Source organism: Lentinula edodes (genome assembly GCF_021015755.1).
Source record: "Lentinula edodes strain Le(Bin) 0899 ss11 chromosome Unknown C8R40scaffold_16, whole genome shotgun sequence".
In the NCBI taxonomy this organism is placed as follows: domain Eukaryota; kingdom Fungi; phylum Basidiomycota; class Agaricomycetes; order Agaricales; family Omphalotaceae; genus Lentinula; species Lentinula edodes.
This window is the reverse complement of record NW_025764322.1, coordinates 713,015-727,387: the sequence shown is the minus strand read 5'-3', so window position 1 is coordinate 727,387 and position 14,373 is coordinate 713,015. Positions and strand designations below refer to the sequence as shown.

At 48.3% G+C, this 14,373-nt stretch overlaps 2 protein-coding genes across 2 annotated transcripts; both read right to left on the bottom strand.

Moving 5' to 3' along the window:
• Window positions 1-58: 58 nt before the first annotated feature.
• Window positions 59-1,186, bottom strand: C8R40DRAFT_1044606 (chaperonin 10-like protein; the record flags this gene model as incomplete). The annotated part of the gene is made up of 1 exon (XM_046224234.1): window positions 59-1,186. The coding sequence occupies one exon, from the start codon at window positions 1,184-1,186 to the stop codon at window positions 59-61; it is 1,128 nt and encodes a 375-aa protein (XP_046086844.1).
• Window positions 1,187-1,461: 275 nt separating this feature from the next.
• Window positions 1,462-2,471, bottom strand: C8R40DRAFT_1170373 (uncharacterized protein; the record flags this gene model as incomplete). The annotated part of the gene is made up of 3 exons (XM_046231526.1): window positions 1,462-1,542; window positions 1,601-2,104; window positions 2,163-2,471. The coding sequence occupies 3 exons, from the start codon at window positions 2,469-2,471 to the stop codon at window positions 1,462-1,464; spliced, it is 894 nt and encodes a 297-aa protein (XP_046086843.1).
• Window positions 2,472-14,373: the final 11,902 nt, after the last annotated feature.

The following is a 14,373-nucleotide window of genomic DNA, read 5'->3' as shown; positions in this document are numbered from 1 at the left end:
AGTAGCGGTCACAATATAACATGCTATGAAAATTGGACGAGCAAGACAACTCAAGTACTCAAGGAACAATGACTACCACCTCCCCCGCTCCAGCAACTCTCGCCTTCTCAAAAGCCTCTTCCCATTCCTCCAACTCAAACTTCCCTCCTACACTCAGCCCATTCTTCTCTCCCAAAGGCAATAAACCCGATTCAAGTAATTTTACAAAAGCGAACATTTGCTCCCTCGAAAACATCCAAGTACCCTTCATCGTCAAGTTCCTATGCATGAAAGACAGGTAAGGGAAAGACATATCTGCATATACTCCTCCCATAAGGCTTATCCTTCCGCTATGTCTTAGAGCAGCTATCGCGCTCTTAAAATGCGTGGAATTCGCCGCCATAAAAGGAGAGATATCGAAAAACACGTCGATGGGTCCGAGTTTCTTCAGCGCGTCGGTTTCGGTTTTTTCATTTCCTGTGATGCGTACGGTGAAGATACGGGTGTCAAGCGTAGACAATTTATGGAGCATTGTTTCGTTGCGACCCATAGCAATTACTCTACCTGCTCCCATAGCTAACGCTACTCGTACGGCAGCACTTCCAAATGGACCGGTGGCGGGGGCTATGATCACTGTCTCTCCCGGTTTTAATCCTATATCGTTCAAACCTCCGTACGGTACCACTAGCTTGGAGATATGCATGAGATCTTCGACGCAATAACCAAGTCCACCGGCTTCTACAGGACCAAGCAAGCGCTGCTCGTCAAGTGGGATGCAATTCTCTAGCGGAAACTTGGTGTATTCCGCATAGGTCGAGTCACGCCACTCTCCATGCATGAGCTTCTTGCTAGCTTCAGTGAAGCCTTCGCTGATACCCGAGAGGATAACCGCTTCTGAATTATCCCGACCTCGAATCGTACAATCTAGAAAAACTAGTTGACCTGGAACGAGAGTTGTTGCATCTGGACCGACCGCGACTATACGACCTATCGCGCTACTTCCGGGTACCAATGGTTTTGGAAAGGGGTATTGGCGTTTTCCGTTGTAGATATCTGCGGAGTATGATAAAATACCAGCTGCGAGGACTTTGACTACGGCGCTCCCTGGACCTGCTTGTGGTGTTGGTACAGTTTTGAGCTGAAGAGGTTCAGATGTCGAGGTGAGTTGTAGAATACGATGCGTCTCTGGTAGCGTTGTTTGAGCCATTGCTTTAGAGAGTAATATTTCGCAGTTTTATGAGGTTGGCTGCCGAGATACTGACGCAATGCGAATAAGAATGGGAGGTGTGCACCGACCTTTTCGACTCCGATATAGATCCGCTTTCGAGTTCTTCGAAAGAAAAGTGTGTAATCAAAGTGTGTAAGTCATATCCAAACCCGTGTCCAAGATATACAAAAAGCGATACCAATGAGACCAAACATATTTCAAGCTTTACAATGATGTAGAAAAGTGACAATAGTGAGGCATAGCAATATATCAGCTCAAAAGATCGAATTTACCACATCGGCACCAATCGCCGACCCAGCACCAAACCCAAGACCTCCAACGGCAGCTGTGGCCAACTATTCATGATGAAGTATTCAGATTATGAACCACCGCAAAAGCTAGCAACACACTCACTGTATTTCCCATCCCGCCAAACCTATTTTTTTTCGGCTGGTCCACCGGAGCTGGAGGCGCTGAAGCCGAGACGATAACTGGACCAGGAGGCGGAGGCGCATACGAATATGAATTGTATCCTTGAGGTGGAGGTTGTGAAGGCGACGATTGATAGTATCCTGATGGGGGAGGAGGACCGTACCCACCTGGAGCTGGAGGAGGAGGGGGGCCTCCTGGTGGTGGATAGGCCGGATAGGTCGGGTTAGGTGCAGCAGGTGACCCAAGGGGCCTGAAATCTGAGTAATGACCATCGTTATAGTTCGGGTTCGAGGTGTATGAAGAATTGCTGCGAGCTGCTGGCGGAGGCGGAGGACGTGACAAAGGCGATGAAGGAGGAAGTTTCTCAACGTAGTTAGAGGGAAACAGGCCCTCACGGCCACGATACCTCCCTGTCCACCAATCGTTATTTGTTTCCTGGACAATTTCGATGATGTCTCCAGATTGGAATGATAGATCTTGAGGATCCTATATAATCATCATATCTTTGGAATATGCCATGACGCAGGATAATAACATAACTCACCTCTCCAGTCTCATTATATCCCCACAACGCTTTCGCTTTTACCGTTCCAAGAGGAGTGGGTGAGTTGTAATCCCGAGAACCATAAGAAGTTGGAGGCGGAGTACTTGGTCCAGAAATCCGTATATTAGAAGCTTGCTGTGAAAGCGCCATTATAGGGTCAGGAATACTAGTACCAGCATTTGGCAGTCTATCGAGGATTTCTCGACCAGCGACGGGCGATATTTGGTGCTGAGAAATCAGAAAGGAGATATTACTCCTTGTTTGAGCGATGAGGAATTGGACAAGCGCTTCAGAATCGATTGGCGACATAAAGGTAGTGTAGTCCTTGGTGTTGTAAGTAAGACAATGATAGTAAAGTATTTGTAGAAGATGACAGAGCTGTTAATGAGTGCTTAACGTTTACGTAACATTTACCCGCTTTCGACTGAATCCTCGGATTTCATTAACATTGCTCAGTTGTTGCTTACTAGGCTCCACTGTTGTGGACTGCACCTTGCTTGGGAAAGGATAAATTTCAGTTAAATTGATACTACAGTCATGTATCACCATTTGGGATGATGAAATCTCTTTGACCGTAAACAGACCTATTACATTCTTAATTATGCATTTACTGTGGGTTAGGCAGATGTTAGGCTACTGGAGGAAGGTTTCTACCAATTTGTTCTGGTATTCAGGGAAGGTGCATTAATGCCAGGCTCTAATCAGTATGGAAAGTTGTTATCAGTCAAAAATTGTTGGACTGGTACTCCATATGCTCAGCTTTGTCTTCTTTGTCCTGTGCGATTTTCCTTTCCGGCCTCCGATATTGACTTACTTACTCCTATTTTCTCGATCACCATTTATACTCAATACATAATTATAAACTCCCTCAGTTGTTTCTCTTATCAACTGAGGTGAGATTACTTATTTTTTCTTCTTTATTCTTCTTACTAAAGTACTATAGATTATACTCAACAGGTACTTAGATATACTAGTAGTTGTTTCTCTTATCAACTGAGATTATACTCAACAGATTATGAGACTGGAGCTCAACCGAGCTTAACAGAAAAACCTGATATATTTTATACAGTCAATTCTAATCTCTTCGAAGCTATGTCCTCCACAGTTAACTCACTGTCGATCCCGCGCTTCCCCAAATCATCCCAATTATCCGGCGAGAATACCTGGCGAATCTTTAAAGACCAAGTCCTCGCGCATATTGAAGTTCGGGAACTCGAAGGATATCTTGATGGTACCATTATCCGACTGTAAGACCTGAGTCAAAATAGGTCTTAGGGTAGGTTTGGTATATGGAGGTTTATGTTGTAGCGTGCTAGGAGCAGGCTGGAGCTCGAAGGGAGCTACGAGAACCACGACCGAGGATGGGAATGACCTAGTAGTGTCTGGAACGACGAGGTGATGACCCTTGAGGGGGTTCCTAGGAGGTCCAGGGAGGTCCCTAAGGCGTAGGGAGGTTAAGGAAGAGTGCGGGACCGTACGATATTGCGTAGTAGGAGTTGTACTCGCTAGAACGTCAATATAGGATCGAGTAGGTCGTATATGCAACTGGGTCTCGAGAAGGGATATGCCAGGAAGGGTAGGTCCCTGGGAGCTGGGCTTGAGGATGGACGTCCTCGAGTGTGGGAGGTGGTAACGGAGAAGCAGTACGTAGTTCGACGTTACCTAGATCGAGGTCCCGAAGCTTACGAAGTAGCTAGGGAGCTCTGGAAGGTTTGGGGAAGGGTAGCTCACCAAAGCGGGTAGGCGTTGGGGAGCTTTAGTAATGTTTGAGGGAGCTCGGAGACTCACTCGGAAGGCTTAGACTTGAAGTGAAAGCGTATATTCGATCGTATAGACAATCAGAGAGACAATAGACAGGAGTAGAGAGAAACAGAGGTAGAGAAACAGAGAGTAAAGAGAATTCCGTATAGGTAGCAGGTACAAAGGGACAGGGACTGGACCTATGTAAAGGGTGTGTGTTCAAAATATACCAAGCTGGGGCTTGGGGACATTGCGGTACTACTTAAATAGGTACGGGAAGTGAACATGGGAGCATTTGGGGAATCTGGTATGTGTGAGGTAACTGATCGAGATTAGGGCTAAATGGGGTTTGTTGCGGTGGAAGGTCTAAGGAATGATGTATCATGGGAACTCGGGGTGTATTGTCGAGGCTGGGTTGAGGCGGGGAGGCTTATGGAGGACCCAGGAGGTCCTGGGATGAGTGAAGCAGTTCCATGGGGAGTTAAGGTAAAGGGAGGGAGGTCCCTCAGAGTCGGTCGGGGCTATGGGAGGTAGGTCAGGGCATGACACCGACTGTCATAAAGTACGCAGCCCCTATCATTTTCCTTTTCTCACCGTCTCGACGCCTTTACTTGTACGATACATCATCCCATCACTGTCAAACCCCCATCGATTACTGATCCATCGATTACTGATCCACCTGACCCATCTTCTCCTTCTATTGGCTTCCGCCACCTTCCTTGTTCCTAAACTGTACAGTATTACATCGTTGTTTCTCGCAGACCGGATTATGTATATATAGCCAACCCTCCACAGCCTGGTCCCTTATCTTGACCTCTCTGTCATTATCTGGGACCAGGTATGTGCTTACTTATTATTACCTAGGACTACGATACTCAATATATCTCTGTCATTATCTGGGACCAGCCTGCTGCCGTTCTGCTTAGTCGCTCCGCCTTGTTGCCTTGTCCAGTTGCTCCACCTCACCGTTCTGCTTAGTCGCTCCGCTTTCCCGCTCCGTTAGTCACTCCGCCTCTGCCGCTTCGTGACATTAGGTCAAGATCCATTACTGCACTGACAGCCTACCGATAAGGTTGTCCTTGCAGGGTCTATAGACACCACGTCTTCCCCAGTTCCGCCCGACTCTGAAACACCTGTTGCCAGTATAGACTGCTCCGCACTCCCGCACGCACTTGACCCCAGAGACCAAGCTCACGCCCATAACAACGACGATACTTGGCGCGATTGCCAGTCTCAACCTTGCCCCAACGCCCTTTCGAACTCAATCCGAGAGCCACTCACTGTGAGCAATATAACCTTCCTGCCGATTCCCCAGCCCCGATTGCCTACTCCCATCATGTCGACTCCTATCCCGCCTGCCCCAAACACCTCTGCGGAGGATCTCATGGCTCAGCTCATCAGACAAGTAGCCAACCTTGCTACAGCTATGGAGGAACGCTCATCCTCTAAGTCAAGCATGAACAAACCCGAGGTTTTCAAGGGTAAAGATGGCGCTGAAGCCCGTCGCTTCATGGCTCAGTTCCAGAATTGGGCGTCAGAACAACCGGATCTTGCCAAAAGCCAAGTAAAACTCATCAAGTCCGCCTTGGGCTTCTTCACAGAAAGTGCCGGAGATTGGGCAACTCCCCATCTGCTACATTTCAATGCGGAAAATCCCCCTTTCGGAGGAAATTGGGAGGCGTTTCTGAAGGAATTTAGCCAACGGTTTGAACCAATGGACCCAGGTATGGAAGCCCGTAGCGAGATCAAGAATCTCAGGCAAAGTAAAGGACAGACAGTTGCGGAATTCGCTCAGAAGTTCAAGGATATCGGAGATCGGACTGAAATGTCTGATATTGACTTGCGGGAACGTTTCTTCACTGCATTACTCCCAGAGATCCGACAACACCTCATCACCGTAAACATTGCCCAAGGAATTGCTCCGACTCTGAAGGAGGCAATCAAACGGGCCATATCGGTGGATGTCTACCTGCACGATCCCACCATGACTGGCCGGAACTCTGGATACCCTCCCACGCATACCGCTCATACTACCCCTGCTGACCCCCACGCTATGGACATTGATGCAACCCACACCAGTAATGGGAATACTAGGGAAGCATTCCTAGCTCGCATGCGAGGACGATGCTTCGGCTGCGGTGCCCAAGGTCATGTCAAGCAAAACTGCCCACACCGAGAAACTACCTGCCGCTACTGTGGACGTCGAGGACATCTGGAAGCAGTCTGCCAAGACAAATTCATGGGACTCGGACGAGACCGAGGCCGACGCCAGCAACCTCGACGCCAACAGATATCCGCTACGGGACCCGCGCCATTCTCCCTATTCCCAAACGAATCCGTCCAAATCGCGTCCTCGACCCCAACATCTGCTCCTGCACCCGTAGCTGCTACTCCGAGCCCCCCTAACCAGGACTTTTCCAATCAGATTGGTCAAATAAGGGAATTACTTGATCGTGCTAACGCTATGTCCTCCTCGTCCTCTGGCTTTCAACAGGGTTTTTAAAGAGGGTACCCGCTTCGGCTGCACCGAGAGTACCCCGTAATCAGTTTGTTATGTTCGCTACTTCCTCGTATGACTCGCACCCATCATGTACAATATCGTCGATCCGGGAATTAAACTCTACTTCCCCACATTTCCGAATTCATGCGAGACTAAGAGGAAGGAATCACAGTATAACAACTGCAGCCATGGTAGACTGTGGAGCTACCGCCCTGTTTTTAAACCAAGACTTTGTCACCCGGAACCATGTAAGATGTGCACCCCTCCATAAACCAATCGACGTTTTTAATATCGATGGAACACCTAACCGAGCTGGACGGATAACCCATTTTGCACGTCTAGCACTCACAGTGGATAATCAAGAGCGATGGATGGACTTTCTGATCACCAACCTAGGAGGTGAAGACATCATCCTTGGACTCCCCTGGCTATGGAAGGTAAATCCGGAGATTGATTGGGAGAAAGGACGACTTTCAGTAAAGCCTCCTCGAGTAACGATAGAAGAAGTCCCAGACGAGGAGATCTTGTACTCTCATCTAGCCGCCACTCACACAGAAACCCCGATCCTCGAACTCCCGGAACTGGAACCTCCCGCAGAAAACCCCCACATTGAGGTGCCACTAGAAGCGACCCTTGAACCGAGTGAATCAGCAGCGGTGGAAGAACCACCAATACACCGAATTCGAGCCAATCATAAAACTCGCCGGGCATGGGTAAAAGCAGGAATTCTAGAGGAACAGACGGAGGAAGTCTGGTGCGCCGCAGGATTCACTTACTCCCAGCAGCTAGCAGAGGAAGCCAACCGAGACAAACCCGTTAAAACCTTCGAAGAAATGGTCCCTGAGCAGTATCGTGATTTCAAGAAGGTTTTCTCAGAATCCGCCTCCGAACGATTACCTGCCCACCAACCTTGGGACCATGCGATTGATCTCGTACCTGGAGCACCGGCAACCATGCGTACCAAGATTTATCCCATGTCCCTAAACGAGCAGGAGGAGTTGGATCGTTTCCTAGAAGAAAACCTACGGAAAGGCTATATCGTCCCTCAAAATCACCAATCTCATCACCGGTCTTCTTCGTAAAGAAGAAGGATGGGAAACTCCGTTTCGTACAAGACTACCGGAAACTGAACGAGTACACTGTGAAGAACCGATACCCTCTCCCATTAGTTGCTGACATCATTAGCCGACTTCAGGGAGCCAAATACTTCACGAAGTTTGATGTCCGCTGGGGTTACAATAACATACGGATTAAGAAGGGGCATGAATGGAAAGGCGCGTTCGCAACAACCCGAGGCTTGTTTGAGCCTAAGGTCATGTTCTTTGGTCTCACAAATTCCCCTGCCACGTTCCAAGCACTTATGAATGCTATATTTGCTGATCTCATTGCAGCCGGCAAGGTGGCAGTCTACCTAGATGACATCCTTATCTTCAGTAACGATCTCGAGGAACACCGACGAATGGTACGGGAAGTATTAACCCGGTTAGAAAAGCACGACCTCTACCTACGACCAGAAAAATGCGAATTTGAACAACAACAGATTGAATACCTCGGACTCATCATCTCAGAAGGGGAGGTGAGAATGGATCCGGTAAAAGTAGCGGCTGTTCGCGACTGGCCAGTCCCTACTAACCTTCGGGAACTACGAGGGTTCTTGGGATTTGCAAACTTCTACCGACGCTTTATCCGGAATTTTGCCAAAATAGCACGACCTCTGAACGACCTGACGAAGAAAGACACCAGCTTTACCTGGACCGACACTCGACAGAAAGCATTTGATACCCTTCGAGAAGCCTTCATCTCCGCACCGATCCTTGCTCTATGGACACCAGACAGGCCTACTCGAATCGAGGTAGACGCATCAGGCTTTGCCACGGGAGGCGCCCTTATGCAGAAGCAAGACGATGGCCAATGGCATCCGGTAGCCTTCAGATCGGCATCCATGCAGCCAGCGGAACGGAACTACGAAATCTACGATCGAGAAATGCTTGCTATCATTGAAGCACTGAAGGATTGGAGGAACTTTCTAGAAGGACTCCCTCAACCATTCGACATCATTACGGACCATTCGAACCTCGAATTCTGGCGCACTGCACAAGACCTCACCCGCCGACAAGCCCGATGGGCCCTCTATCTGTCACGGTTTGACTTTCATATGATCCACCGCCCTGGCAGAGTAAACACCCAAGCTGATGCTCTCTCCCGCATGGCAGTTCATCATGTATCGGACAGCGATGATAACCGACAACAGACAGTCCTTAAACCTGGCCACTTCGTAAAAATTGCAGCTTCGATCCTACAGAACCCCTTAGAGGATCGTATCCGGAAAGCCTCAGAACGGGAGGCACAGGTATTGGAGGGTCTCAAAACAGTCAAAGAGCACGGACTACAGCGCTTGGCCAATGGGATAGCCGAATGGGAAGAAGACAATGGGTTGGTCTACTACCGAGGTCGAGTATACGTACCAGCAAACGACGACCTACGCACTGAGGTACTCCGTCAATGCCACGACCATCCAACTGCAGGACACCCCGGACTACACGGGACACTCGACTTGGTCAGTACCCATTTCTGGTGGCCTACGTTGCGCTCTTTTGTGGAAAAATACGTTGAGGGATGCGAGGTTTGTGCCCGTAAGAAGATCCAGCGACACCCACGGGCCGTAACTCAACCATTAGATGTACCATCCGGTCTATGGGAAGAGGTAGGGGTTGACCTGATAACACAGCTACCTAACTCCCAAGGCTACGATGCTGTCTTGGTTTGCACAGACCTGTATGGAAAACAAATTCACGCCATTCCTTGCACCAGCTCCATCACAGCCGAAGGCGTTGCCGATATTTACTACCGAGAGATCTTCCGTCTCCATGGTCTTCCTCTTCACTTTAAATCCGACCGCGGACCCCAGTTTGCAGCTAAACTCATGCGATCCCTTCTCGCTAGGCTAGGAATTAAATCAGATCTAACCTCCGGATACCGTCCTCAGTCTAATGGCCAAACCGAACGAGCAAATCAGGAAGTAGAGAAATACATCCGCCTCTATGTAGGACGACGACAAGACGACTGGGCAGAGCACCTCCCCATGGCGGAGTTTGTGATTAACTCACGGACTCATTCTGCGCTAGGCATGTCCCCGTTCGAGCTAACCTACGGCTATCTTCCCCTGTTCAATATCCCAGTGGGCCAACGCAGCGGTATTCCAGCTGTGGATGACCGTATACGGATTCTCCGAGAAGCGCGACAAGATGCCGGAGCTGCCTTACACCTAGGAAAGAAACAACAGAAGGAGGGATACGAACGCGGGAAGCGGAAAGCTCATCAATTTAAAGTTGGAGACCTAGTCTGGCTCAGTGCAGAGGACATTAACCTTCAACTTTCCAGTGAAAAGTTAGGAGATCGACAGCTTGGCCCTTATCGCATTCTGGAGAAAATTGGCCCTTTAGACTACCGCCTTGACCTTCCCCTATCCCTAGATCGCCTCCATCCCGTCTTCCATGTTGATAAACTATACCCCTGGAAAGGTAACTCCATTAATGGCGAAATACCAACACCACCAGAGCCGGTATACTTAGAGGATGAAGACGAACCGGAATACGAAGTAGAGGAGATCTTAGACAGCCGGGTTCGATGGAAGAAGTTGGAATATTTGGTTAAGTGGAAAGGTTACGACGCAGGGCACAACTCTTGGGAACCCGCAGCCAACCTCAGTCGAGCACCAAAAATTGTTCGGGCCTTTCATAAAAAACACCCAACAGCGGCAAAGCCTTGACCATCGAGGGCAATGGTCATAAGGAGGGGGGTAATGTCATAAAGTACGCAGCCCCTATCATTTTCCTTTTCTCACCGTCTCGACGCCTTTACTTGTACGATACATCATCCCATCACTGTCAAACCCCCATCGATTACTGATCCATCGATTACTGATCCACCTGACCCATCTTCTCCTTCTATTGGCTTCCGCCACCTTCCTTGTTCCTAAACTGTACAGTATTACATCGTTGTTTCTCGCAGACCGGATTATGTATATATAGCCAACCCTCCACAGCCTGGTCCCTTATCTTGACCTCTCTGTCATTATCTGGGACCAGGTATGTGCTTACTTATTATTACCTAGGACTACGATACTCAATATATCTCTGTCATTATCTGGGACCAGCCTGCTGCCGTTCTGCTTAGTCGCTCCGCCTTGTTGCCTTGTCCAGTTGCTCCACCTCACTGTTCTGCTTAGTCGCTCCGCTTTCCCGCTCCGTTAGTCACTCCGCCTCTGCCGCTTCGTGACACCGACCCCCTATGGGTGGCTATATCTCCACATCTACACTGTATCCTCCTGCAACCAAATCAACACCTGTATACAGTTCGACCCCTTTCCCGCATGAATGGCGTCAACGTGACAGGATGGCCGCCAGCATAATCTATCTCAACATTGTTGACCCTGTCGGACTAGGCGTCGAACATGAAAAGCCTGCGTACCACATCTGGGCTGAATTGAAGAAGAAATATGAGAGACGAGATGAGATGCGCGTACATCAGGCTGATACCAAACTCCGGTCTGCTCGATTTGATCCCAGTAACACGACTATCGAAGAGCATGAAAAGACAATGAAAAATCACCTTAGGGAGCTTCGAAATTTAGGCGGTTCCTGCCTCGACTCCCAATTCCGTCTTATCGTAATTGCATCTATGCCCAAGTCGTGGAGAGATCTCTTAATCAACGTCAAGGGAATTTCGAGTGATGATGCATTTATTCACCTTCATCAAGTCTATGACAACAAGAAGGAGGATGAGGAGGATACCCGACAGCGTAGTCAGGTCCGTGCCCTCATCGCTCAGGAGATGGCTTCTTTCCACTCGGCAAATGCAGCATCTACTACCAAGAAGGATTGCCCAATGTGTACAAACCCTAACTGCCCTCCTCGTCGACGTCGTACTCATGCGATTGAGAAATGTTGGGCACCCGGTGGCGGCGATGAAGGGGGAGGACCTAAGAAAGCCGAAATCTCAGTCACTCAAACTGCGAACTACGCTAGCGATGGTGGGAATCATACAATCATGGAACTCTTCGATTTGTGTACGTCGCCGTCAACACCCATTCCATCTACCCAACTCCCTAATGCCCATACCTGCAGAAACTGTGTGTCAGTATCAACAGGGTATGGTGCAAAGAAAGAGGTTATGCACAACGTAGAAATATTAGATTCTTCTATTCCCGACTCAGTCTCAACCTTCAATGAATATACTGCTTGTTCAGCTCGCAATGAGAAGACTTTCCTATATGCTGCCTCAAAACCACGAATACCTCAGACTTTCCTTGACTCAGCTGCAAGTGATCATTTCTGGGTTTGAAGGGTTGATTTTATTGAATATGAGAACCTATATGGAAAGGCAGGGAAGTCAGCGATTGCCGGAAAAGCAGGTGAATTTGAGATTCATGGCAAAGGAACTGTGGAAATTGAGACAGCCGTGGATGGAATAAAAAGAAGATGCCATTTGAGTGAGGTTTATCACACACTATCCTTTCACCACAACCTAATTTCATTGAGGACACTGGATGCCAAAGGAATGAAAGGAGAGTGGGGTAGGGGATCACTCACCGTACAAACTGCAAACGGAAGTATCGTTATGCAGGGCGAAGGAAAGGGAACGATGTATGAGGTTTAAGCTCACTTCATGCCCTCAGTTGCGAATTTTGCCAGATCACATAATAAACCTGTTGACATACATATGTGGCATCGCAGACTAGGGCATCCGGCTATGGATTGAATACTCCAGATGCATAGGCACAATCTGGTCGATGGACTGCAAATTACCTCTAAGAAAGTGGATGGTAAATGTGAACCTTGCATCTTCGGGAAATCAACTCACCGACCATTTGACGAAAAACTTACGCATGAAACCAAGGTTCTCGAATGTATACATCTTGATTTCTTTGGTCCAACTCGAACCCAGAGCATTGGAGGGGCGACGTGGATGTTTCTGGCAACGGATGGTCGTTCCTCAGTCAAGGCTCCAACTTTTCTGACTAACAAGTGGAAAGAAACAGTTTTGACCGCTATTCATGATTGGCGTACGATGGCAGAGCAGCAAACGGGTCTAAAAGTTTTGATATTCCGGATAGATGGTGGTGGAGAGTTTGATAATGGGTGGTTTAGAGACTACTGTCGAGAGCATGGTATAGTCATTGAGATGATACCACCCAGGTCTTCCTCAGCCAATGGAGTAGCTGAAAGAGCGAATAGAACAGTATTAGATGGTGTCAGGACATTTCTTGTTGACGCCGGGTTTCCTCCTTCGATGTGGGCTGAAGCGGCACTCACCTTTTGCTACGTGAATGCTTTCATCCCATCTTCTCGGTTCCCAGACGAAATACCAATCGAGATATATACGAAGAAATGCCATGATGTCTCCCATCTCCGACCTTTTGGTTGCAAATGCTGGGCAACGCTCGACGCGATTCAAACTGATGGGAAGCTTGGAGTTCGGGCTGTCGAAGGACGTTTTGTTGGATATATTGGCAGGAGGGGATATAGGATCTGGTTGCCACAGACCAGGACTTTCCACGAATCTCGTAGTGTTGAATTCGAGGAAGGCGATCCTCGCAGATCTACACCCGCGGTACCAGATGAAGTTGATGGTGAAGTGTTTGTTGATGTCGACGTTGGTTCGGCTCCGGATGCCGTGCCTGGTCCTCCGGCTAATGAAAATCAAATTGATATTTCAGAGCCATCCATTCCCTCAACACCTACTGGACCTTCTACTCCTAGTTACGAAGGTCTTTCAGAACTATTCGCAACCCAATCTCTGCCTCAATCCTTACCATTACCTGTTCAGGAACCAGAAACTGGCCCAAGGCGTAGTACTCATATGCGTGAACCATCAGCTTGTCAAATACAATCTGAGGAATTTACTGAAAGAGAACGTAGTGCCTTTGAGCGGAACCTCGCTTCGGCCCACGACTCCGGAGGCATAGACGAAATCGACGGAAATCCTCTGGCGATGGTGGCAAACAGTCCGTTTGCTTTTGCTGCTGAATCTAGTGATAAGTGGGTCCCGAATACGTATAAACAGGCCATGCGTTGCCCCGAACTTTGGAAGGCACCAATGCAAGCTGAGTATGACACTCTTATGGATAAAAACTGTTGGACATTGGTGGATCTGCCTCCGAATGCAAATCTTACTGGAGGGAGGTGGGTTTACGCCATTAAATGGTCGAAAGATGGGGAGGTAGCCAAGCGGAAAGCTCGATATGTAGCACAAGGCTTCATGCAGATAGAAGGTGTTGATTACGACAAGACCTACGGTGCTGTTGCACGTATGGAATCTGTCCGTATAGTCCTTGCGATTATTGCAGTCCTTGGACTTTTTATATTTCAGGTCGACTTCAAGGCTGCTTTCCTGAACTCTCCTATCAATCACGACATATATATAAAGCAGCCTGAAGGATTTGTCAAGGAAGGTGAAGAACACAAGGTGTGTAAACTCAACAAGTTAATTTATGGGACTATGCAGGGTAGCCACGACTAGCAGGACACCTTAGGGAAAGGATATGAAGAGGATGGTTATATTGCTTCAAAGGCTGATCCCTGCGTACGCTACCGTCAAATTGACGATGAGTACACTCTCTCCACCATGTATGGTGACGATGTCAATGGCACTTCCTCGACAGAAAATGGTAAAAAGAAGGCCATTGCAGACTTAGGAAAGAGATGGGAATCAAGTGAAGTTAATTCGGGCATTCTCCTAGGAATGACTATTTTCCAAGACCCAATCTCCAAATCCATTACTATTTCCCAAAAGTCGTACTTCGAACGAATGCTGGAACACTTTGGGTTGGAAACTGTCCATATCCGTCGCACCCCATTAGATCCCAAGGCAAAAATTGCTGAATCTCCGAATCCAATACCTGAACTTGACCGAAAATTCATGTCGAACAAACCCTACCGTTCATTCATTGGATCTTTACTCTGGGGGGCT